Consider the following 24,616-nt stretch of genomic DNA (forward strand, 5'->3'; position numbering starts at 1 on the left):
GAGGAGACAACTAAATTAAAATCCATGTAACAAGATCCGAATATGAGAGAAGTAGAGGGAGAAGTATAGGCTGCCAAGAGAAGAACTTCCATGAATACCTAGGTAAATCCAAGAGAGAGTGGCTCGAGATTGTGAGAATAGAATCCATCACCATTCACCTCACCCATGAAGACCCTTGCCCCAGAAGAAGCGGTTTAAGAAACTCAAATCATGAGATAAACTTCAAGAAAAACCTCTATGGTTAGTTTTAGCCAAAATAAAGCTTTAGTGTTCACAAGACAATTTGAAGTTATACATTGTGATGAAGACTTCCCAAAGAAGTCAAAACTTTTCCATGGTTAACAAGGATGCACAATCAAAAGGAGAAAATCAACACTGAATGCATGGGTTGATTGAAGAGGAAAAGTCAGGCAAAGTTAAAAGGCTTTAATGGAAGATACATCTCACCAGTGGTGGCCAAGAATTGAAGAGAGGAGAGGGAGTTCCCTTGTAGGTTGTATTGTTAATCATCTATTAAGATGGAGGATATGGATAAATGTTGCAATAGAGGTTTCAAGAGACACATGTTTGTAATATATTTGATAGAGTTATAAGAGACTTGCATGTGCCATGTTTTGTAGCCATGATCATTTGGTGGGTAATATTTTACATGTACCAAATACCTAGTGGCATATGGGATGTTATGTAAAGTTGATATGCAAGAATATAAAGATCACATATGTGTATGTAGCCATGTGTATGGTTTATTAATGCGCCAGATGCCATAAATAAAAAAGATGCAAATTTTTTTTCTAAGAAGGAATAGTGATAGTTTTTGGCAAGTTATGCATGCAATGTGAGTTATGCACTTATGCAAAATGATCATGGAAAAGTTTTGGCATAGAATTATCTTATAGGAAGGTCCTTTTGGACCCTAAGTTGGGTTATCATCATCCTAGAATGGCAAGGAGCAATGTTGAGATCTAAATATGAGCAATTTATTATGTATCACATCTCAAAGATGATATCATATATGCAAGGTTTGATGTGTTTACAAGCTATTGATATTGCATCTATTGTGAGGAAATCTCAAGGCTAAGTGTTGTCAGGTCTTGATGATATGGATCTACTAGAGGTGGATAAGAGAAAGCAAAGTTATGAAGACACTTTCCCCATAATTGGACATATTTTGGTGATATGGATCTTCTAGAGGTGAAAGTTAAAGCAAAGTTATGAAGACACTTTGCTTGACATAGTCAAACATATTTTGCCATGTTAGAGTTTCCTATAGTGTCTCTTTAGATCCATGATGGAGTTTGCTCGGCATAGATTAGATTGGCATCCATGCTAGAGTTTCCTATGGATGAGGTAGTTCCCATGCTAGAGTTTCCCAAGGATGAATTAAGATTTGATGGCAATTGCACTAGCAAGGCAACAATATAATTAATGGTTGTTGGTCTAATCTATAGCAAGGTAGTATAGGATGTTGATCATGCGATGCTTACTACAGCAAGGCACATGCTATAAAAGTGATGATTGTCAGGCCTCCTTATAAGTTATGCATACTATGGCAAGGAAACCACAAAGGACATAGATTCTTCTAAATTGAGGACAACTATTTATAAGCAGAAAGGAATGTCACCAGTTTGACCTCTTGCTTCTCTTACTATACTCTAAATTTTACAAGCTTGGAAGATGGGAGATTGTCAAATCAACATTTCTTTTAATAGAATTAAATCATGTTTTCTTAGGAATAACTTGCATGCATAAACTTGTTTTCTAATATGGCATTTCTTGTATTTTGATACTTACAGGTGAATGTCCACAAGGCCAAGGATGCTTGTAAACCCCCCCTTGGGTGCATGTTCTTAAGCCCATTTGAGGCATGACATGAAAATCTAACGCTCCCCCATAAGCGATGACACATGTGATTCACTTGGTATATACTCCTAATCATGTGCTGAGTAGTCTACCTCATCCTCATTTATCTCCTAAGCTCACTGTGTTAGTTTTGGTTTCAGAGTTTATACATAGGTAAGAGAGAGGGTCACATGTGGGGGTGAGAGTTGTGCCCTTACAACTTCACTCACTCATTCGGTGAGTCAAAGAGCCCAATTTTGCTCTTCACACAGTCCATTCTTATTTGGCCGCATTACATCAAAGGTTACATCCTTTTTGACTCATGGTCAAGGTGGGGTTCCCAAACCTAATTGTAATTTATCTTGACTTTTAAAATTGGATGAAGTTCCATAAAAGATCATACATTTTTTTTTGTTGATGACAGATTGCTAATGTCAGTGATAATCCCTTGATGACAAATGTGTCCATGTGAACACCCCTTAGCTTGGACCTCTTCACACCAAGATCTAAATAAATATTAGAACCCTTATCTTTTAGGTTGATCACGACCTTCTTCTTAGCTAGAAATCGGTTTCTTAATAGTCTTTTTCTCTACAAGAAGTAGATTTGGCAAAGGATTTAACCTTAACAGAGTCGAGCTTCAAGATTTTAGGGACGCTAGATTTAGTAGTAGTTTTCTTCACAGGTTTAGGCAATTTAGGCACCTTACCCCACTGATTTCTTCTTAGTGCTTTTCATTTGGCTTTACTGGTTTTTTTCCAACTCTTTGGAGAGCTTGTATGAGTGCTTCACCTACACACCACTAGCTCTACTGATTTCTTCTCTATGAGCTTTTTGGCCAGCTTTGTTGGTTTTTTTTAGCTCTTTGGATAGCTTGTATGAGTGCTTCAACTACACCACCAATTTCCCCCTCTAGCTTAGCTTCTTAAGCTAGATGGAAAGTTACTTCTTGAAGTTTTCTAGTAGTGCTCCCATTTATTTCTCCACTGCCCACTTCAGTATGGCCTTTTGGCTTGACCCTTTCCAACTTGTTTATGTAGGACCTCCTTCAAACCTTATTTTTGCTTTTCTAACTACACCAGTGTGCACTGTGGAGAGAAATGAAAGGTTAGATGGTCAAAGATTAAAGAGAATTAATGGTTGTAAGTGGCGAATGTAAAAGGTGAAAAAGCATAAATCCTATATGACATGCAAATGTCATAGGATTTATGACATTTAAATCTAGTCCAAGATGATTCTAGTGTCATTGGATGTACTTCTCATAGCTGTTTAAGAGCCCCAAAACAATGTGTGTGAAAATGCTAGCTCATAAGTAAGTTTGTGCTTAGTTTAGAATTAAGTGTATTATTAGCTTCTCTAGATGATCAAGGGGTTGATTAGGGTTTTTGTGTTCTTTCATCCCATTAGGAATTAAGGTTTTGTGGGCTTCTCTGTTCCTTCACAATGTGTGAGAAAGCACATGTCATCCTTCCTTTTCTAGGCGTACACCATAATATATATCTTTTAAATTTACCACCTTTCTTCCATGTTTATACGAATTTATGTTCTTCTAGTGCTATCACTCACGTAGACTCTCCTCATCGAGGAGAGAGAGAGAGAGAGAGAGAGAGAGAGAGAGAGAGAGAGAGAGAGAGAGAGAGAGAGAGAGAGAGAGAGAGAGGAGCACCTTCGTGTTGCACCTAATGTTATTTGTTGAGCTTGTCAGGCCACTTGTGCAGTAGGAGTGTACAAGTGGCTTGACAATGCTCCTAGTGCACTAGGAGCGTACTAGAGATTGTTCTCTGCTCATAGAGAGTTGTTGAACTGCTAATGTTGCTTCTCTCACACTCTTTCTCAAGGAATCAATTCGCAAATTCTCAAGGAAGAATACCCCCATAGATAACCAATTTAAGGTTGTTCTTGAAAGACATCTCTTCTATTGGAGGCTCTTTATGTCCATTGGAAAAGCTCTTTAAAGCTATTGAAGCACTTTGAAGCCCATTAAAACTCCTCGAAGGATTTGGAAGGTTTTCTTGAAGATTTTGAAGACCTTTCAAACACTAGAAGATGTAGAAGACCGCAATGTGTGGCACAAATTGTAAATCATATGAAGGATTTCTTGAAGACTTTGAAGACCTTTGAAGCACTAGAAGATATAGAAGCTACAATGTGTGGCACATATGAATTATGCTAGTTGTAAATCAAAGCATGGGTTGCATAAGGGCTGTGTAAGAAGTTATCTTTCAGTCACATAATCTGATTTTGGATTCACATTGCAATACCGCTCATCATTAAAACTTGGAGTATTTACATATTGGCTTGTCTAAAAGCCGAGAAAGTTGTCAAAACTCATTCGGGAGCTTATTTAAAGACTCTAAAAGTTTTTTTGTGGAGACTTGGCTATCCATGCTTAAGAGGAGATTGCCCAAGGCATCGATAGGCTTGTTTCCTAGAGCTTTAGAGAACCACGCTTGTGGCCTAGAGCTTTAGAGAACCAGGCTTCCCATTTGACAAGCCTATGTGATGAGCAATTAGGAGCACCAAGGAATCTTATAAAGGATGATTAGGTTGACCATTTAGCAAGCCCGTGAGAGCTTCAAGAACTAGAAAATCTTGTGAAATGTGATTAGGTCCTCTCTCATTGAGGACTAACAATAGAGTATCTCACCTCTTTTTTTGGGGGGGTTCCTGCATCATGCCCAAGGTAACCTTCCTTTCTCTTTCATTTCCATTATTATGTCTCTAGAATCCGGGAGCTTCAAAGAACCTAGGAATCATGTGAAGGGTGAGTAACTCCCCTTTCACCTAGGGTTTACATATGACCAACCCATTTGGCAAGCCCATGAGAGCTAAGGAGAACCAAGAAATCCTATGAAGGTGATTAGGTGCCCTCTCACCAAGGATTTGCATGTAACATAAGGTCTCTTGCTTGGTGACTCATTGGCAAGGGAACCTTTGAGTATTTTAGCAGCGACATCTTTCTTGATCACGTGCATTTGCATGCATGTGACCTAAGTGATAGGTGAGCACGCACGTGTCTACGCATATGTGAGCACAACCACACACACATGAAAGTTCAAATGCACTCACACACATTCATGCACAAGTGCATGCCTCGTGCATGCATGCGCACATGCAGCATGCGAGCTCTAATTATCTTCTCAAGCACAACTATGATGTTCTTTTCATATCATTCAGCTATTTGCTTTGTATGGCACGTTAAATTAAAGTGAATTGTGAAAGCGTATGTACTTACATGGCTCGTAGGCGGTCTTTGTACGTCTCACGGTACACTGGAGTAAGCTTTGGTATAGTGTCCAAGATCCAGGAGAAGAAGAACCTTTTGATAAGGTAGGCAAAGTTTTCAATTAATGATCAAGAAATTAAGGACGAATATGGGGCCATCTACTTAAACTGGGCTCAAAGGCACACACTAGAAAGCATACCAGGACTCACAGATGATGGAGATAACCCATAACCAATAACCTTCTGCTGTGGGGTTTGTCATTCTATATTCCAGAAAACCCATGGAAGCAACAAGGCGAATGAACAAGAGAATCCTGCAGTATCCCAAGGATTTAATTATCTTCAAACTTATGCTGTAGGCATGATTAAGAAATGCTCAAGATGTTTGTGTGCATTAACCTGTAGGGTCCAATTTTGCTTGCTGAATAATTAATCTTCCTTGATAGCCTCCTCTTGGTCACGTCCGGGCTAAACATATGATGATTATATTAGTGTTATGCGACTTAATCTAAGGGATATTTAACTATTTGGATATTGCAAACACATGAAAGGGTAGAGAATACATACACTACTTGGGATTTTTCCTTGCTATTACTCGGCGGTGCATCCCAAGCAGCAGTTCCATATCCGTATTTACGAGGAGGGAGGATGCCATCTTCTGCTTTCACGATCCCCCTAGTCTGTCTACTGATCATGCTCCCACGTGCAGATGGTGATGATGCGTGCAGGCCTTCCTCATCATGTTCGTGCAACGACACTGTGGAATGAGTGTCATCATGCTCGTGCATGAGCAACCCTTTACACAAAAACTGATTCGATCAGCTCCCAAACATGAAGAGAATGCTGTTGAAACAGTTTGTGAGAAGAGGCCGGGCTCACATGTTTCTTTGTCGCAGAGCTGGTTGGTGCATCGCGGGCATCGGTTGTGCTCGTATTTCCTCGCATGCTCTAGGCATCCTGCACAAAGCCGAATCGAGCACTCGCATGGAACAAAGCCGCCCTCATCGTCGTTGTCGGGTAGAGGATCATCACACACATTGCATGTGATTTTTCTCTCCGCATCACTCTGAATTCCAAGATTTTTAGTCATTAGCTACCCAGTGCCATCTGCATGATTGCTCGAAAATGTTACACCATTGTGCAGGGATCACCTTCGTTGCAATATCCAGTGGGCTATGAATAATGCTCTGTCTGTGCGCATTCCCGTGAGCCAGCGCTTGGGTAAGGCTGAAGTTTTTGCCTTCAAATTCATTCTACGACAGGAAACATAAGGAGCAAATAACAATGTCTGATCTCTCTCTCGTTATTGCAAACACACACACACACTCACACAAAAGAAAACAGAGCAGAAAAGTAAGACCAGGGCACTTACACGAGGCAAGAACCGAGAAGGGATGGTAGCAGCACTGGAGTCACTGCCTGCACGAGGTCTGATTTGGAGGCAGTTGAGGCCCTGCAGAAGGCCCAAGGGAGACTGTGAGAGCTCCACACTGCGTGCCCGAGAGGACCGGAGCTTTGATGGCTGCTGCTCTACGTCTGTTTAATGATCGGAGGGGTATAAGGGGCCATGATATATTAGACAACACAAGGAAAATGACCCCATGAAAGTATTCAATTAGGGAGATTAGAGATAAACCTCCTCCTGCTGCTGGTGATGATGATGATGGCGATGTTGTAACAGCTCCAGTCGTCGACATTTCGTGCACACAAAACTAACGCACACTCTCTCTCTCAATCCGTGTGTGTGTGTTTCATGTTTGGATATATTTTACGGTGTGAGCACATTAGCCCTAGTAATCGATAGGAAATAGAAGGTCGACGGTCTTTGGGAACCTACGTGTACTCATTTTTGGCTGGTGTGCTTTCTTTTAGTAAAAAACGCTTTGTTGCTTTGTTAGGGTATCTAAAAGCCATTAAGAAAGAAAAGAACGGAAGTAGGAATATAAAGGGTCAATTGAAGGGATTTTTTAAATTATTTTTTAGAAATTTAGGATTTTTTTTTTCTCTTCTTCTTGTGCCTTGGTTGTTCATGGTTAATATGTAGATATATATAATATTAGGACCTATAGTTATTTTTTGAAAAATAAAAAGTATAAAAACTAAATTACTTGGGTCCGTGTACATTTCAAACACGGCAGTCACTCTAGGGAATGTATTTTTATTGCTATTCTACATGAAAGCAAGCATAAGAAACACAATATTCACTATAGAAATGTCAATATACTAATTTTTTTTTACATAATACAAATTTGTTAGCAAAAAGATAATACCGAAATTTCTTTATAGCATAAACCATTGCTAACCCTTTACACTTAGTAGTATTATAATTCATTTTAGCCTCATCCAATTGACGACTCGTAAAGCTAGTCTAACTTGTGTTCACCTGGCTATGCTAGGACGTATCCAATTGCAAAGTTTGAGGCATCAGTGTGCAGGTAATGGTCATATAGATCTGAAAACTACCCACTATGCGCATATATGTAGTGGGGTTCTCCAAAAGCTCACTTGTATCTACGGAAAGCTTTGTGTTCTGCACGAATGGCACTGAAATAGGCTTACAGCCTGTCATACCATACTTGGACAACATGTCCAAGCCATACTGTCTCTACAATAGCAAAATGCCATATGAGGTGATCTCACCACCCCTATGCCCAAGAAATACTACAGCTCACCTAAATCCTTCATCTCAAACTTTTTCTTCAAAAGCATCCTGACATCATGTATTCAAGCTGTTAATAGACTGGCTCTCTCAACTAATTATTTGCTTGCTGATTATGTCAGGTGGGTGCCACCTCCATACACCAAAATCAAGCATGAAAAAGTGTGCATCACATGCCATGACTTTCATGAATTATACGGGATTAGTTTGATTGGATTGGACTGCCCGCACTTGTTGGATATTCTAGAGAAAGACTGACTATCTGTCTTTATGGTGCTATGAATAAGAGGCTGGAAGGTGAAGCTTCCAACCATTTGGCTGGAGTTTTACAAGTTCTTGATGCTATATCAGATGGTGTACCAAGAGCCACCTGTAAATGGTGAGGTTGCAGCGTGGTTTGTAAAGGCATTTGCTTTTGAAAATTATCAGTCGACATAGTTGGCAATCGACAAGACTGCACACCAAGTTGCTTGCATAGTGGTGGCTGAGAACTCAGTTAATTGTGCGTAAAAACACAAGGGGATTCCATATTGTGCCTTCGTAAGGATTGTTGCTTGGTAACAAAATGTAGCTGACAGATTCCTCATGTTGTAAAGATTATGTTTGGTGGATTACAAACCCATGTCCAAGAACTTGACCCACCAGGTATGTCCCAAATAGTTTTGCTAATAGCTGGTTCTCAAGTCATTGGGCTAATAGTTATATTATTAGATCTTTGTAGTTGCATGGTAGCTGTCAATAGCTCTATTGATAGCAATTAATAGATGCTGATGGTGGCTACCTATAGCTACTAACTACTAGTAGATGTTGATAGCTACCCATAGCTATTGATAGCTATCTACTAATAGTTGTGTAATAGTTGTTAATAGTTTTTAATATGCTTGTTGTGCTAATAGCTACCAACAGATGTGCTTTAATAGCTATTAATGGTTGTGATGATAGATGTTAATGATTGTGGTAATAGTTGTTAGTAGCTGTGGTAATTCCTAATTCTACTAATAACTAAGGTAATATCTGCTAATAGCTGTGCATAGGCTTTTAATATGCATGTTGTGCTAATAGCTACCAACAACTATGCTAATAGCTGCCAACAGATGTGCTAATAGCTATGGGTATGCATGTTGTGCTAATAGGCTTTTAATATGCATGTTGTGCTAATAGCTACCCCTAGCTGTGCAATAGTTGTGTTATAGCTATATAATAGCTATGTAATATATGTTAATGGCTGTGGGGTGATAGATGTTAATAGCTATGGTAATAGTGTTAGTAGATGTTAATAGCTATGGTAATAGTGTTAGTAGATGTGGAAAGTCCTAATTCTACTAATAGCTGCTAATAGCTAAAGTAATAGCTCCTAATAGCTGTGCATAGGCTTTTAATATGCATGTTACACTAATAGCTACCAATAGTTGTGCTAATAGCTATGTAATAGATGGTAATAGCTATCAATAGATGTGGTAACTCAAAAGGTTAGTTGTCTTTAAGTCCTAAACTCTAAACCTGTGCTAATAGCTGTTAATAGCTATGTTAATAGCTTTTAATAACTGTGCTAATAGCTTTTAATAGTTGTGCTTATAGCGTTCAATAGCTGTTGTTAAGTCCTAAATTCTAAACATGTGTTAATAGTTGTTAATAGCTGTGCTAATATTTTCTAATAGTTGTTGTTAATAGTTATGCTAATAGTTGTGTTAATAATTGTAGTAATAAATATGGCACTTGCGTTTAAAGTTGTAAATAATAGTTAACAACGTTCTCTACTATTTTTTTAGCACCTTCACCTAGGAGGGTATCACTTGAAAGTGGCCCAACCAGGTTTGTTTGCAGCCCACTCAAGAGCACACTTGAGCCGGCAACCAATGTCGGTGACCCTTGGGATGTTGCCGTTGAAGGCTTTGCCATGGTTCAAAATGTTGTCAAAATTGTTGGTCTTGATAGCACAGGTAGAAAATGGTGAAATCTAACAGTTTTGTTGCTGGCAGCCAATAGTTGTGTGATGCCTACATGCTGATGGATGTGTTAGCTGTTAATAGTTTTAGATTTTTTGATAGTTAATTGTTTTCTACTATTTTGGCGGCATCTTCCCCTAAGAGGTCACTTGATATTAGTACAGACCGACACATACCAAGTAATATGGATAAAGCATGTAGAGACACCTTGTAGGACTTTCTTGAAGAAGATAAAGTGACAAAAAGGCGGTGAAGGAAAGTAAGTGCCAAGGAGAGTCACGCATGTATCTCATGGTATACGTGATCTTGGGCATGTTGGTCATGCAAACGATGATTCATCGTTTCAAAGCATGCTTATGAAAACATTGAATGATGCATTGGTTTGTTGCCATTTTGACAGGTTCAGTTTGTGTAATGTAAAATATTGTGCTTGGTGTCAAGTTTCTTCCCTAAAATGCCATGGTGTCTATGTGCATGAATTTTTGTCGAAGAAGCATGTGAGGACACCTTGCAGGAAATCTTGACACAGGCAAAATTAAAGAAACCAAGTCGTGAGAAAGCGTCATCCAAAAGGCTCAAGAAAGCTCCTTGGGAAACACCAGTGTGTGTGGAAAGTATGAAGAGTACTATTGCTAAAGCGACGGAGACCATTGCCGGTGCTGACACTGCTCCTAAGCATGATGTTCCTAAAAGCCATATTGATGATGGTGATTTATCGTCCCAAAATATTCCTATATAACTCTGTTTTGGGATCAATGCAACTCATCTCCTTGCATACAACGTCCTTCCTTTTTTTTCCTTCTTTCCACCTTTAGAAGTGCCTATTTCCACATCCTCAAATCCTCTCACTGCGATGGTTTTTGAATCTTCAAACAGCTCGCGTGGGAAACATTTTAGTTGCTCTGCTCCACACTTCGTACATTCACCCATGAGACATTTTACTGCATGGTAAGTAGACCCATCTTGCCTAGAGCACAAGACAGAATCTATAACCTTTGAAATGCTCTTCGCACTGTGTTTATATGTAGAACATTGACATGGTAGTGATGAATCCATGCACACCGTGCATGTACATTTGCACAACCCACCATGTATTCCGAAGGCCTGACTATGCATATGATTGACATCATCCTTCAAAAATGAAATTTGCACACGATAGATACAACAACATGATAACCTGTCTTTGAGTTTTTGGACAAAGTCTGGCTTTGCTGACTCAAAAGCACGAAGCTGGATTGTGACATTAGGAAAAGCATCCTTGAAATGTTGGAAGAGCCTAGTCTGTAATCTAGAACATAGAAAGCATCTAAGACACCTATAAACATTAATAACTATTAAGCCACCTATACACTGCTATTAATAGCTATACGCAGGCTATTACAAAGTTACTAGACAACTATTAAATTGCTACTAGAATCTTGTTTTATAGTTAGCTATCAATAGCAGATAGCTAATGGGTGTGGTAGACAATCATTAGACAACTATCAGTAAGCTTTTAGGTAGCTAATAGCTGTCTACAGTTATTAGCAATGACCATCTACTAGTAAGATATAAGATAGATATCTATTAGATATAATTCTATTAGGTAGCTATTAACATCTTCTATTAGGTAGCTATCAATAGCTATTAGGTAGCTACTATTAGATATAATTCTATTAGGTATCTATCAATAGCTATTAGGTAGCTATCAATTGCTATTAGGTAGTTATCAAATAGCTAATAAACAACTATAAGGTAGCTATTACACAGTAATTAGACAGCTATTAAATTGCTACTATAATGTTGTTTCATAGTTAGCTATCAATGAGCCAGCAGACAGCTATTAGGCGGCTATTAAACAATCATTAGACAACTATAAGGTAGCTATTACACAGTAATTAGACAACTATTAAATTGCTACTATAATGTTGTTTCATAGTTAGCTATCAATGAGCCAGCAGACAGCTATTAGGCAGCTATTAAACAATCATTAGACAACTATGAGTATAAGCTATGAAGAGGCTGTGTCTACTAGCTTTTAGGTACCTAATAGTTGTCTACAGCTATTAGCAAATGACCAACTAGTAGTCAGATATAAGATAGATAGCTATTAGATATAATTCTAGTAGGTAGCTATCAATAGCTAGCTATCAAAAGTGTTAAAACCCTAAGTTCTCTCTAGATAATAAACATGCATAAATCAGGCGTAAACTCTACCACCCCAACCACCCCCGAGCCCAAGGGTTGCACACATGAAATATAATGGAGTACCACATACCTTCACCTTAGTGTCCCATACCACCAAGAGGTATAACTCCAATACAACAGCACTCAGCTCTATAGTGAAATGGCAAGAATGTAGATACAATCCTCTACACAAGCTTGAGTGTGCCCCATGTCCCTATTATATAGGAGGGCCCTCAAGTGACTCTTGACTCTCCATTTTCCATGTGTGACCCTTGGATGCTTGACCCTAACCTTAACCCTTAAGGTTAGTCCTAACCCATGCTCCACTAAAGCTTGTTCCCATGCTCCCATGTTCACAAGCGTAATATGGGTTAGCCTCCTAGTATATGCACATATAATGTGTACATAGCATACTTCCCCTCTCTCAAAACATTGCACTCTTGCAATGAAAAGGAGGAAATCTGTGCTGAACATTCTCAACCGACTCCCAAGTCGAATCCTCTATTTCCCTATCTTTCCACAAAATTTTAACCTCGGGGATTAGTTGACTACGAAGTTTCCTTTCCCTGAATTCAAGTACCCTTTCAGGTTCATGTGGAACATAAGATAGATCTTCGACTTCAACGAGTTCTTGAGGAGTAACTGTGTTATCCTCACCTCCCAGCTTCTCTTTCAATCTACTGACATGAAAGACTGGATGAACTCTAACATGTGGAGGCAATTTTAGCTCATACGCAACCGTGCCAATTCGACAAATAACTCGAAATGGACCACAATATCTAGGACATAATTTCGAGCATTTTCCTGTTGATAAAGTTAGAGAGTCTCTAGGAACTTTTAAATAAACCAACGCTCCTGGTTCAAAAGACCAAGATGAGCGTCCTCTATCAGAATAAAATCGTGCTCTATCCTGAGCACTTCGGATAGACTCCCGAGCTTCGATCAACATTTCCTATATATCACGCAAGAAATCCCTCGATGCATCAAGCTCAATGTCCTTAAGACCAACATCAATAGGTGCTCTGGGTTGATACCCATACATAAGCATAAACGGACTAAAACCTGTAGCCGTATGTTTAGAACTGCTATAGGCAAATTCCATCAGTGGAAGATACTTTTCCCAATTTGATGGTTTTCCAGAGACATATGCACGAAGCATATCCTCTACAACCTGATTCACCCGCTCTGTTTGCCCATCAGACACTGCGGATGATTAGAGGAACTCATACTTAAAGTTGTTTCCAATTTCTTGAAAACTTCCTGCCAAAAATTAGTCGTGAACTTAGAGTCCTGATTGCTCACAATATCAGAAGGTAGACCATATAGTCTAACAGTTGTTCGACAAATTGGTACGCCAATTTCGAAGCTTTAACTATTGTTTTTGTGGGTAAAAACCTAGCCATCTTTGTCAATCTATCCACGACTACCCAAATGGCATTGTGACCCCTGCTGGTATGTGGAAGTCCCATAATGAAATCCATGGAAATACTTTCCCACTTTCTAGATGGAATATCCAAAGGATGTAATAACCCAACAGATTTAAGGGGTTCAGTCTTGTTTATTTGACATTGATGACATCGGACCACATAACTCTGAATAAAATCTTTCATTTTTGGCCAATAAAATGTCCTTCTAACTAAAGCCAAGGTACGTTGTATGCCAGGATGTCCCGCCGCCGCCGATGGTGCGTGTCATGGCACTCAAATAGGATCCTTAACTTAATTTCCGGCACATCCGGCATGACCATTCCGAAGAAAAAATTGGTTGGCTTTTCCTTTCACCAAGTTTTGATCTACTTCAGAGTTGGACCCTGATTTTGCCAAATTCTAATATTTTTCAAAGAAAATATCTGTGCTGCATTTTTCCCTGAGTGAATCATACAAGTTAGAAGTAATCTCAGTGAAGCAAAGCTCATTAACTTCACCGATTTGACTCAATGCATCACCAATGCGATTTAAGCTACCCTTTTTGTATTTAATCATAAAATTAAAATCTTGCATCAACTCAGCCCATCTTGCTTTTCTACCTTTCAAGTCCGATTGATCACACAAATATACTATAAAGATTGATGATCTGTCAAAACCATAAACTGAGACTCGTAAAGATACTGTCTCCATGCCTTTAAAGCATAAATGATTGCATACAACTCTTTCTCCTGAATTGGGTGGGCCTAGTCTGTGCATCATTGAGTTTCTTACTCTCGAAGGCCACAGGCTTCCCATCCTGGAACAAAGCTGCGCCTACCGCAAAATCACTAGCATCAGTCTCAACAATGTAAGGTCTGCTAGGATCTGGTAAAGCTAACACAGGAGCATCTCAAACTTTATTTTTTAAAATTTCGAAAGCCTCTTGTAGCTTATCATTCCAACCAATTGGAGAATTGGACTTTTTATTTTTACCTTTAACACTAGTTCTATAATTGGACACTAAAGTGTCCTGAGAAAAGTTAGCCATTTTCTTGAATTTTTGTGGGCAATCTATTAAGAGTTTTGAAATGCTTAACATCCACAGATGTTCCTCAAGATCCAAAAAATCCTTGAGATTTTTTAAATTGCACTTTTCTTAGCTTTTGCAAGGCAATATTTTAATTTTCTTAGACACATGCTGATAAAACGCATGATTTTTGCTGTTTTCAAAATAGTAGTAATTTGGACATAACTTTTAGAAGGGACATAGTTTGATCATGAAACTTGGCTTGATGGAAAGCCCATGATGTAAACTAAATCCTGGAATCATCAAACGACAATTATTGGATAAATTTTTGACTCGCTAATATTGAAATGACATTTTTTATACAGGTGGAGCATGAATTTTTCTCCTTCCATATGCAAGCTAATAATGTAAAACTTGAGGTGCACCCATGTTATATAGGGTAAATACTACTTTGTTTTGAATTTTCCAAAACTTTATAGCCACTTTTTGGGCCTCTTCTCATACATGGCCTTTTGCGCAACCTATTTTTAATACATAAAATGTCTAATTATGAGCCTAATTTTGATTTTCATCAAAGGGGAAAGTTGTGTAAGTGCATTATTTTTTGTAACTATAGGTGTAGACTACTTGTGCAAGCATAATTATGATTAGTTTTTGATAAAAGATGATCAAATTTTACATTTTTATTTTTTACAGTTTTTTTAGAACTAGGCGCTCGATAAGAACCTACTTAAGTGGAGGTTAAGTTAGTGTCATACACATCAAATTATGGCTTATTTATCTCATCTCAAGCATGAAAACCAATAATCAACATTCTCATTTTAATAGGGCTACATTATTTTTTAGTGGCGTGATTGAGTTTTGATAATACGCGTTACTTTTGCTGATTTTATGCAACTTTTTTGGAAAAAATTCTAGGAAAGGAAAATGATTTTTTTGGTGAACTTCTACCTCCTTGGCCTAATGTATGCTATCAAAATATCTTGGAAAAAATACTATTGATATCATTGGATTTTTTTTTGAGAGAATGATGCTTGCATATTTGGAAAAATCCCAAAAAATGTTCATTTTCAAGACATATGCTACTTTGTTGCTTATGTACTTCCAAATAAAAAGGCATTTTATATGTTTAGCATTTTTTACATAAGCATAGGGTTATGTTCTACATGCCCAATGAAGCGTTTTGGTTTTTAAAGCCTACATTAGGAGTTTGATTTTTTTTTTCGCAACCCCCAAAAAAGGACACTCAAGTGTCCTGTTTTGGTACCAAACTAGTGTTAAGAAGATTGGTAAAAGGTACAGTCAACTTCGAATAATCTTTAACAGATTTTCGAAGAAATATCACACAAAACCTAAGAAAGATCTTAGCTGTTTGACCATACGCGAAACTGGCCATTCCAAAACCTTTTGGATCTGATCCAAATCTATACTTGAGCCATCCCGAGAGATCTTATGACCTAAATATAATAATTCCTTTTTAAAGAAATCACACTTAGATAATTTACAATACAGCTTTTTCTTCCTGAGCCTTCCTAGAACCTCTTTAAGATGACTCTCATGCTCATCCAAAGTTTTGCTGTATATCAAAATATCATCTAAGAAAACCACCACACATTTTCCTAACAGATCTTGGAATATATCATTCATCATCTGTTGGAAAGTTGCTGGTGTATTAGTGAGACCAAAGGGTAACACTAAAAATTCATAATGGCCATATCTTATCCTAAAAGCAGTTTTAGGAACATCTTTCTTTGCTATACGGATATGATGATAACCTGTTCGCAAGTCAAGCTTTGTAAAATACTTAGCTCCATGTAATCTATCAATAAGATCATCTGATCTAGGTAATGGGTATCTATTTTTAATTGTAACCTTGTTAAGACGTTTATAATCAATACACATCCTCCAGGTACCTTGATCCTTTTTCTTAACCAGGAGAACTGGTGCACCCCAAGGAGACTTACTTGGTCTAATTTGACCCATCCTCAAATATTCACCTAGTTGTTTGGCTACCTCATCCTCCTCAAATTGGCTAAGCCGATACGGAGGAATACTAACAGGTTCTGCCCCTGGTACTCTCGTTTAGGAGGTAATCCATGAGGCAATTCATCAGGAAATACATCCTGAAATTTGCTTTTAATGGAACTTAACACTTTACTTTCCCAAACATCTAAAGAAACAGTGTTTGCATCAAAATGAATATACGAAGACACTGGATCCATAACCAACTGGAAAAGTTCATAGTTAAAAATATCTTCCATTAATTCCAGCTCATTGATAAAAATTTCCTTAGGTACAACAATGTTTCCTTTAAGAGTTATAAGGCTTTCATTGTGATAAAAAGACATCAAATGTTTGACCCAATCGATAGAAAAATTCTTTATTTTGCTATGAAACCATTCCATTCCCAAAATTATATCAATATGACCCAAGCTCATGACATGGAAATCAAGCCTATCTGAGTACAATTGGATGTCTAACGGTAATTTTGACACCTTCTTGTCCCAAAATTGGACTTGTCCTCCAGCCATCTTGACCTTGTACATGTGATCATTCTGCATGGTTTTCAGCTTCATCTTCTGTACCACAATAGTGTTAATAAAATTGTGAGTACTACTAGGATCAAACAAAATATGAACTTGATGTCCTTTTACTGATCCATAAACACAAAATAATTCGTTTGGACCATAAACGTCTTTATTGAAAGTACAATCTGAACATTGGGTTCCTTCAAGATGCGAAACATTAACTTCAGAGAATTTACCTTGAAGTTCTGTAATATGAACAGATTTCCTTGGAATAAACTTTTTCGGTGCTGCCTTTTGAACAGGCGCCGAAGTTGTTGTAGCTTCATTCAAAGGACAAAATTTCTTTGTATGCCCTTTCTCTTTGCACTTAAAGCATGTGAGTTTTTTCCTACTCACAAACTTTGGTTTTTTGATGGCATTGTCACCATTTTTTGGTTTTGGTGTGAAAACCAATTTCCTTTTTTGTCCACTATTTGAATAAGTAAAAGTGGGTGACGCTGGTTTTGATGAATTGGCGCCAACCATTGTCTTATGAAAAACTTGAGCAGCCTGAATAGCATCTTCAGCCGTTTTAACTTTGCACTTCTTCACCTCGTATTGAAAATCAGGAGATAATCCATTGATGAAAATACCACACAAAGTATGATCATCACACTTGGCTTTAGCACAGCCAACTGTCTAAATTTTTGCATATAGTTATCAAAAGACTGATTAGTCATGCTATTTTTAACCAACTTGGCAATAACTTTGAATTCATCCTCTGGTTGGACAAATTCTTTCTTGAATGCAACTTCAAAATCTAGCCAAGTAGTGGGAATAGAATCTTCTTTTAGATCCTTTCACCAAGTCAAAGCTTTCCCCTTTAATAAACCCTGTGCCATTTTGTAATTTCTGCACATCAGTGAAAGGGTGAAAAGCAAAGTGTATTCCACCTGTTAAGCCAGGCATCCACACATTCTTGTGTCTTCTCTTTCTTCTCTCCGCCATACACCTTTGGTGCAAAAGACGGAGAGCAACTGCTTTGGTAGCTATAAATGAGGTGGCTAGAAGAGCTTTCTGCAGAGTTAAAATCTGCACCTTAAGTGATTCCATCTCATCATGGCACTTTGTTATAGTAGCCTCGAGACGTTGTGTCACCTCCAAAAATTCGCTCTTTGCTACCACCTCCTCTTCTTATTCATGGAACTTATGATCTTCCCTTCTAAGGTTGGGATGATCACTCATGTCATTGACATTGTCATTGACCGAGAAGTCAATATGAGCCATGGTAAATAATTTCTCTTTAAATCTGGGTTAAACTTTTGTTCACCTTTCTCTTGACCCCACTTGACCAAAAGTTCTAGCAAATTAATTCACTAGAAATAACTGCACATAAGAAAAATGCTTTAATTAGCATTTGGTGGCTAGACATTGGCTAAAAAATCATGATGAAAACATCGTCTAGAATCAATCCAAATGAATAAAATATTAATACAAGGCATGCTCGTATTAATAATATGTACATAACCCGCATTTGTTTAGTGTGAGTACATAAAAAACGTACTATAACACCAAATATTGCTCGAAAATAAAAATTCTTGAGAAAAAAGAATTACCATGATTTTTTTCTAATTTTTTCTAATTTCATAGGGCCTCAAAATATGTTAATTTTGAAAACCACCAAAATCCATCTTATGGCATTCCAAACCTATAATTTTTCAAAAAAAATTTAGCAAATAAATTTGCCAAAATACCATTGATATTTTTTTTTAAAAATACCAATTTCTAGGATTTCTAAAAATAAATTCTAGAAATTTTCTAATTTTTCTTGAAAATCTCATTGTTCTCGAAATTTCCAATTTCGCCTGACAATTCTCAAATCCAATGAAAATTTATAATTTTAATGGATTTTCTAATTTTTTGGGTTAAAAATATATTTTTAAAGGAATTTGAATGGTCACAGGCGCCCGAAAGGACACACCACATGCCAAACACCAATCCCACATTTTCTCAAAATTTAAAATAACTTTTGTCTAATTTTCCACTAGTTTTTAAGAAATTTTTTGACCATTTTTATGGTACAAATGTATTTGTAATGCATTTTTTACCACTATTAAAAACCCTAAGATCTCTCTAGATAATTAACATGCATAAACATGCATAAATCAAGCATAAACTCTACCACCCAAACACCCCCGAGTCCAAGGGTTGCACACATGAAATATAATCGAGTACCACATACCTTCACCTTAGTGTCCCATACCACCAAGAGGTATAACTCCAATACAACAGCACTCAGCTCTATAGTGAAATGGCAAGAATGTAGATACAATCCTCTACACAAGAGAACATCCCTTGAGTGTGCCCCATGCCCCTATTATATAGGAGGGCCCTTAAGTGACTCTTGACTCTCCATTTCCCATGTGTGACCCTTGATGCCTGACCCTAACCTTAACCCTTAAGGTTAGTCCTAACCCATGCTCCACTAGAGCTTGTTCCCATGCTCCCATGTTCACAAGCCTAATATGGGTTAGCCTCCTAGTATATGCACATATAATGTGTACATAACAAAAAGCTATGAAAACTAGAAGATAAATAGATATTCGATATCATTCTATGAGACATAGAGCTATTAGTAAGCTATTACACAACTGTGTAGAGCGATTCTCTCTAACGTGCAATATAGTGCTCATAGAGTACTACCGATCAACAAATGTGTTAAGAAACACAATGTCAATCCGAGGACTCGACCCGATTAGTGCATGAAGGCTTATCCCATGAGGGGGGAGAGCTCGCATACACGAACCACCACTTGACGATTCAACCATTCAACACCTCAATCAATCTCTCAATCCCTTAAATCCACTACACTAATCAAGAGAACCAACAATGCATAGCAATCTCTTAATCCCATTCAAACATTGATTAAATCTTAGCTTCCCCTAATGCCTGCAAACTCATAAGCGTGTATCTACTAACCCACAAGCTCATAGAGAGAGTCTATCCATGAATAACTCATTGCCAATGAAGTGGGCAAGAGCTTGCATCAATGGAGACTATACACACACACACACACACACTACAAGCATGCAGCATACACAAGAGAAAGAAAGAAGCATTCAACTAATCATAGATTAATCTACTTCAATGATGCTAAACAGATTAAGAGAATGAAGTGGAGCTATACTCATTGGAGCTTAATGCTCATTAGAGTACAATAGAGAGAGAGTTAGAGAGTTGCCATAGCTTGAGAGCTCAAGAGCTTCACTCAATAGCTTATGAGAATGGCCAAAAACGTCCACTTTCTTTAGCTAACATCTCTTTTGTAGAGATGTGAGCTCAAGAGCTTCACTCAATAGCTTATGAGAATGGCCAAAAACGTCCACTTTCTTTAGCTAACATCTCTTTTGTAGAGATGCCACTAACCCTAACCCTAGGCCTCTTTCACACATGGGCGGACAACCCCATAAGTGAGCCTTGCTTAATACACTTAGAACTCTCATTTAGAACCCATATTGGCCTAAAATGATTTACATTGCACTTTGGCACAAAAATATTAAAAATTTATGTGTGTCTTCATGTTCCCATGGCTACAATCCCGCTCTCTCGCATTAATTGCTTCTGGCCTCCTTCCATAATCCGTGTTCCCGTGAGTGTTCCCGTGGAACATTCCCCCCTTCCTAAATCGCGCACATCCTCAGGTGCGGTAGAAGCAAAAGCTGTAAAAAACAATGGAAGACAAGTAAAACCTTTTATTGAAAATAGCAATGACAATCTCACACATGAGCATGCAAGTGAAAGGCCGATTAGAGTTTTAAAGAGTGCTAAAAGAAATGAGTAAAGACTAGTCAAAGTGAGACTAAGTGGTAGATAGTGCTATGCAAAGGCAAGTGTGCTTGTACACCGCAGGTTATGACCGCAGTCTCAATGGCCTACAAGTATTGAAGTTATTCCTAAGTGGCAACCTTACTCCTAAATATGAGCAATGGTGATTGGGCCTTGTTTTCTTTCTTTCTTTTTTTCTCTCTCCTTTTTTTTTTTGGGTGTGTGTGTGTGTAAAAGATGATAAAGAGGAAGGTTCCATCCCAATGAGACCCAAGCAATGGCCAAGAGACCTCCGCCAAGAGAATCTAAAGGCCGCTAAGTATCTCAAGGGTGACAGACCCTTTTCTTTCTTTTTGACATAAGGAGTACCCCATGAAGATGAGGGCATCGGTCTCGAGGGCCCATAATGTACCCTAGAGTCCTACCAGCATCTATCAAGGCGATAGAGTACTTGAAGGTTTTTTCTTAATCTTTTAGACGTCAGTGTGTTCACCCCATGGAAACCAAGGCATCGGCCCTAAGGTGCTAAGACAACCCAAGGTCCTACCAAGCATTCCACATGGCTGTAGACACGTCATGTCTCGATTCACTTGTATATATTTTTTAGGGCATGATTTCTGTAAATTATTTATTAATCGTAGCACCTAGCCCATACCTAAGAGGTAGCTACCACTAGGGATAACTAATATACTTCGAGAGCATAAGAACTTGGCATACTCCGTTGGCATACATCTTACACCGTCTTCAAATAGAAATACCTTCTACTAAGTCCTCTAAGAATCTAGAAATCACTCACCACACATGGTAACAACTCATTTAAAACTTAAACCAGCCAACTGTGTGTGAACATGCAAACAATATATGCAAAAGTGAAAAGCACATAAATAACAAAAGATTAAGATTTGAATATACCTGTTGTAGTGCTCGTTGATGTGGCACGTTTGTCTTGATGCATTGCTGATGTGGAGATTGCTTCTCTTTGCTCTTTGTAGGCATTGCATGTCTCCCCCCTTCCTAATTTGTGTGCATGGTAGGTGGACTATTGGGGCGTGTTTGTATGCTCTTGTGTAGCTGAGATCTCTGCAAAATGTCTTATTAACACACAAGAAAAGAAAAGAAAAGAATAAAATTTGTTATTGGTGCCAATCACCGAATATAGCCGAGGGGAAAAACCCAGTGGGAGAAAAGTGCCCTAGCTTGTTGATCTTATTGTGGAGGTGATGAGCTTACCCTTGCACTGGTGGTGGATCCGTGTCCACTTCTGCTGCGAAGATGGTATCAATCACTTCAGGATGCAAGGACAACCCTGTACAAAAGCCGGCCTCTGGAGAAGGTGGTAGAGGAAGGAGTGCTTCCTCGCTAAAATATGGCATTGGTTCTATGGGAAGGTTAAGCAGACAGTTCCAATTTTGGAATTGCTCAATATAGGTACTCATAGTGATCCAAAATTGACATGTTGAGGCTGGGGGAAGGAGGGCTTGCAAGATAGGTGGTTGCAAGTTATTTATGCATGTATCCCTCCATTGTTGTGCTTGAACCTCCTCAGGTAATCTACGTTGATTGTGTCCTCGGTCTGGTACCCTCACATCAAGAAGGTTATGGCATTGGGGTGTAATTCCCACAATTTGTTTCATTAAGCCCGTGCCATATCGTCGAAAGTAAGAGAGGCATAGCCAACAAATGTGTGAAGCTTCTCCTAATACGAGTCGTGCACACTCTTGACAATGTGGCAATGGATGATGCTGTTGATAGAACAAAGTGACAAAGTGATGCCCACAGCAATTTTCACCTAAGGGAGCATAAAAGTACCTAGAATGAGTTTGAAAAGGAGGAGCACTATAATCCCCGCGATGTTCAGGTTGAGTACTATCAGGGTCAATGCATGGTGGACATGTATCTCGCCAAGTATCCATCAAGAGGTATCTAGGCGTAGAACAATGAAATTTAGAAACTTCAAACTTTATACACTCATACCATCATTACAATCCCTATCAAAAACAATGTAGAGAAGATCATCTCAAAAAGAACACAATCCTCTAAAGGCATAAGGAACCACATTAGTAAAAGTGAGGCTATTCAAACACTGATCTACCAAAGAGCTTCAATTGTAGTATTAATGCCTTACCTTTGGTTTTGTGTATGTCCTTTTTAAGAGGTGGGAAGGACAGCAATTGTCGAGAAAGTTGAGCAAGATAAGAGAATTTAGGCAGTGAAGTGCTAGAATCTATGCTCAAAGGAGACTTATGTAAAGTTGGATTTGTCTTAGGTACACAAGTTGATGGTGGAAGTGTGTAACAAGGAGAAGTTGGGACAAGTGGTGATTCAATACATGTTTGGGGAAGGTCAACACAAGGAGATTTGTAGTTGTTATCACAACCACCTATCCTATCTTGAAGAGGTTGTGTTGATTTCCTTTGCACCCACTGATATGAAAAACCAAGAGTGGCTTTTGGAATCTTATTGATACACTCTTCTGGCTCTAGCAAACAATGGCATTTGGGAAGCCAAAGTGCTGTTGCACCCTCATAATAGCCTTGTGCTTTAAGAACATGCTTTGGGACCCAACGAGTAACAATCTGAGGCTTAGGCTTGGAAAAGATATTCTTTTTAGGAGGTTTAGCAACTCTTCTAGATGGTGCAAGTTTGTACGCATCTTTGGGTAGCCAAATTGATGATTCCTTCTTGCCTAGCCTTCTTTGAGCTTCTTTGAGCAGTGACTAGAGTAGTTGGAACATGCCAGCCATGGCCTCACTTGAGGACTCATCGATTATCCACATCATTTGTCTTGGAGCTTGAAGAGCAGATGTTGAAAGTGGGTTGTGTAAGGTAGAACTACCACCCTTTTGACATGATAAAACTCGTGGAGCAGCAGATCCCAAGATGCAATGAGAATCAATTTGTAATTTGTATTTTCTATTCTTCCAATCTAATGAACAATTGGTAGCACTTAACCATGATCGACCAAGAACAACCTCTACCACTGCCTTGGACTTACTAGCCACATAAAAGGGAACTGACATCTGGTGATCCTGAATGGACATCATAATGACACATTTTCCCTCTATAGGGTTATCTTCACCTGAGAAGCTTCGTAAGTCAACAGGAATGTGCACAAGTGTTGGTTGTCCCAAAGCTACCCATGTGTCAAATGAGAGAACATTATAATCTGCACCAGAGTCAATTAAGGCAGAGACAAAGTAGGTAGTCTCATGAAGATGAAGACACACGTGAATATTGAAAGGATCGACATATTGTTCATCAGTAGCCAACTGTAAGTTCAACACAGAAGCCTTACGACACTCCTTGGATTTTGCAACTCTAGCTTTAGCTTCTTCTTGAGCCTGACGTTTAAGTAGGTCATGTGCTTCTTTCCGTGTGTGGGCAGCATGCATTTGTTGAAGCATGGCTTCAGTTAATGGTTCATTGTATTTCTTGAGACGACTTCCATTAATGAAGTTAGGCATTTGCTCACCTTCTAGTGTCTCTAGACGCACTGCACCACTTGAAGTAAGCTCATTAATCACAAACGGTCCTAGGCCACGTTTCTTGAGCTTTTGCTTATGCTTCTTAAGTGTGTACACAAGAGTACAAGGTCCCCTTTTTTGAATCGGCCAGTTGTTACATTTCGATCATACCATTGCTTTTGTCTCCTCTTCTCGGCATACATCCCCATTACCGCCAATAAGCGGGTCTCAGCAAGCTTTTCCAATTCATCAACGCATTGAGAAAGCTCATGACCAGTCCAGTCCAATTGTTTAGCAATGCGTAGAGTAGGTACAAGAAATTCAATGGGAAGAATTGCATCTAGCCCAAAAGCAAGCTCAAATGGGGTTGTGCCCACAGATGTTTTATAGGCTATAGGCTGTTCTATATGCCCAAAGAACTGAGTGCAACTTTTGCTCCCAATCAGTCCTATGTCCCTCAACAATCTTTGTGAGTGCTGTGCAGAGAATCTTGTTAGTACTCTCAGCTTGACCCCATTGGTCTGGGGATGATAGGGTGCAGAACGCTAGTTT

At 38.6% G+C, this 24,616-nt stretch overlaps 1 protein-coding gene across 4 annotated transcripts in view; it reads right to left on the bottom strand.

The window, feature by feature from the left end:
- LOC147633897 (cellulose synthase A catalytic subunit 8 [UDP-forming]-like) overlaps window positions 1-6,807 on the bottom strand; it is a 34,509-nt gene extending 27,702 nt beyond the window's left edge. For all 4 annotated transcript variants that reach the window (XM_086804964.1, XM_086804962.1, XM_086804965.1 and 1 more), the window contains exons 1-8: window positions 6,701-6,807; window positions 6,437-6,600; window positions 6,216-6,317; window positions 5,944-6,130; window positions 5,632-5,860; window positions 5,464-5,532; window positions 5,265-5,378; window positions 5,075-5,158 (exon numbers count right to left, since the gene is read on the bottom strand). In XM_086804964.1, the coding sequence (XP_086661090.1) occupies window positions 5,075-5,158; window positions 5,265-5,378; window positions 5,464-5,532; window positions 5,632-5,860; window positions 5,944-6,130; window positions 6,216-6,317; window positions 6,437-6,600; window positions 6,701-6,761 (1,010 nt within the window). In that variant the 5' untranslated portion in view covers window positions 6,762-6,807. The remainder of the gene's footprint in view (window positions 1-5,074; window positions 5,159-5,264; window positions 5,379-5,463; window positions 5,533-5,631; window positions 5,861-5,943; window positions 6,131-6,215; window positions 6,318-6,436; window positions 6,601-6,700) is intronic.
- Window positions 6,808-24,616: the final 17,809 nt, after the last annotated feature.

This window comes from Cibotium barometz, chromosome 11, assembly GCF_041138505.1.
Source record: "Cibotium barometz isolate CiBa-2024 chromosome 11, ASM4113850v1, whole genome shotgun sequence".
In the NCBI taxonomy this organism is placed as follows: domain Eukaryota; kingdom Viridiplantae; phylum Streptophyta; class Polypodiopsida; order Cyatheales; family Cibotiaceae; genus Cibotium; species Cibotium barometz.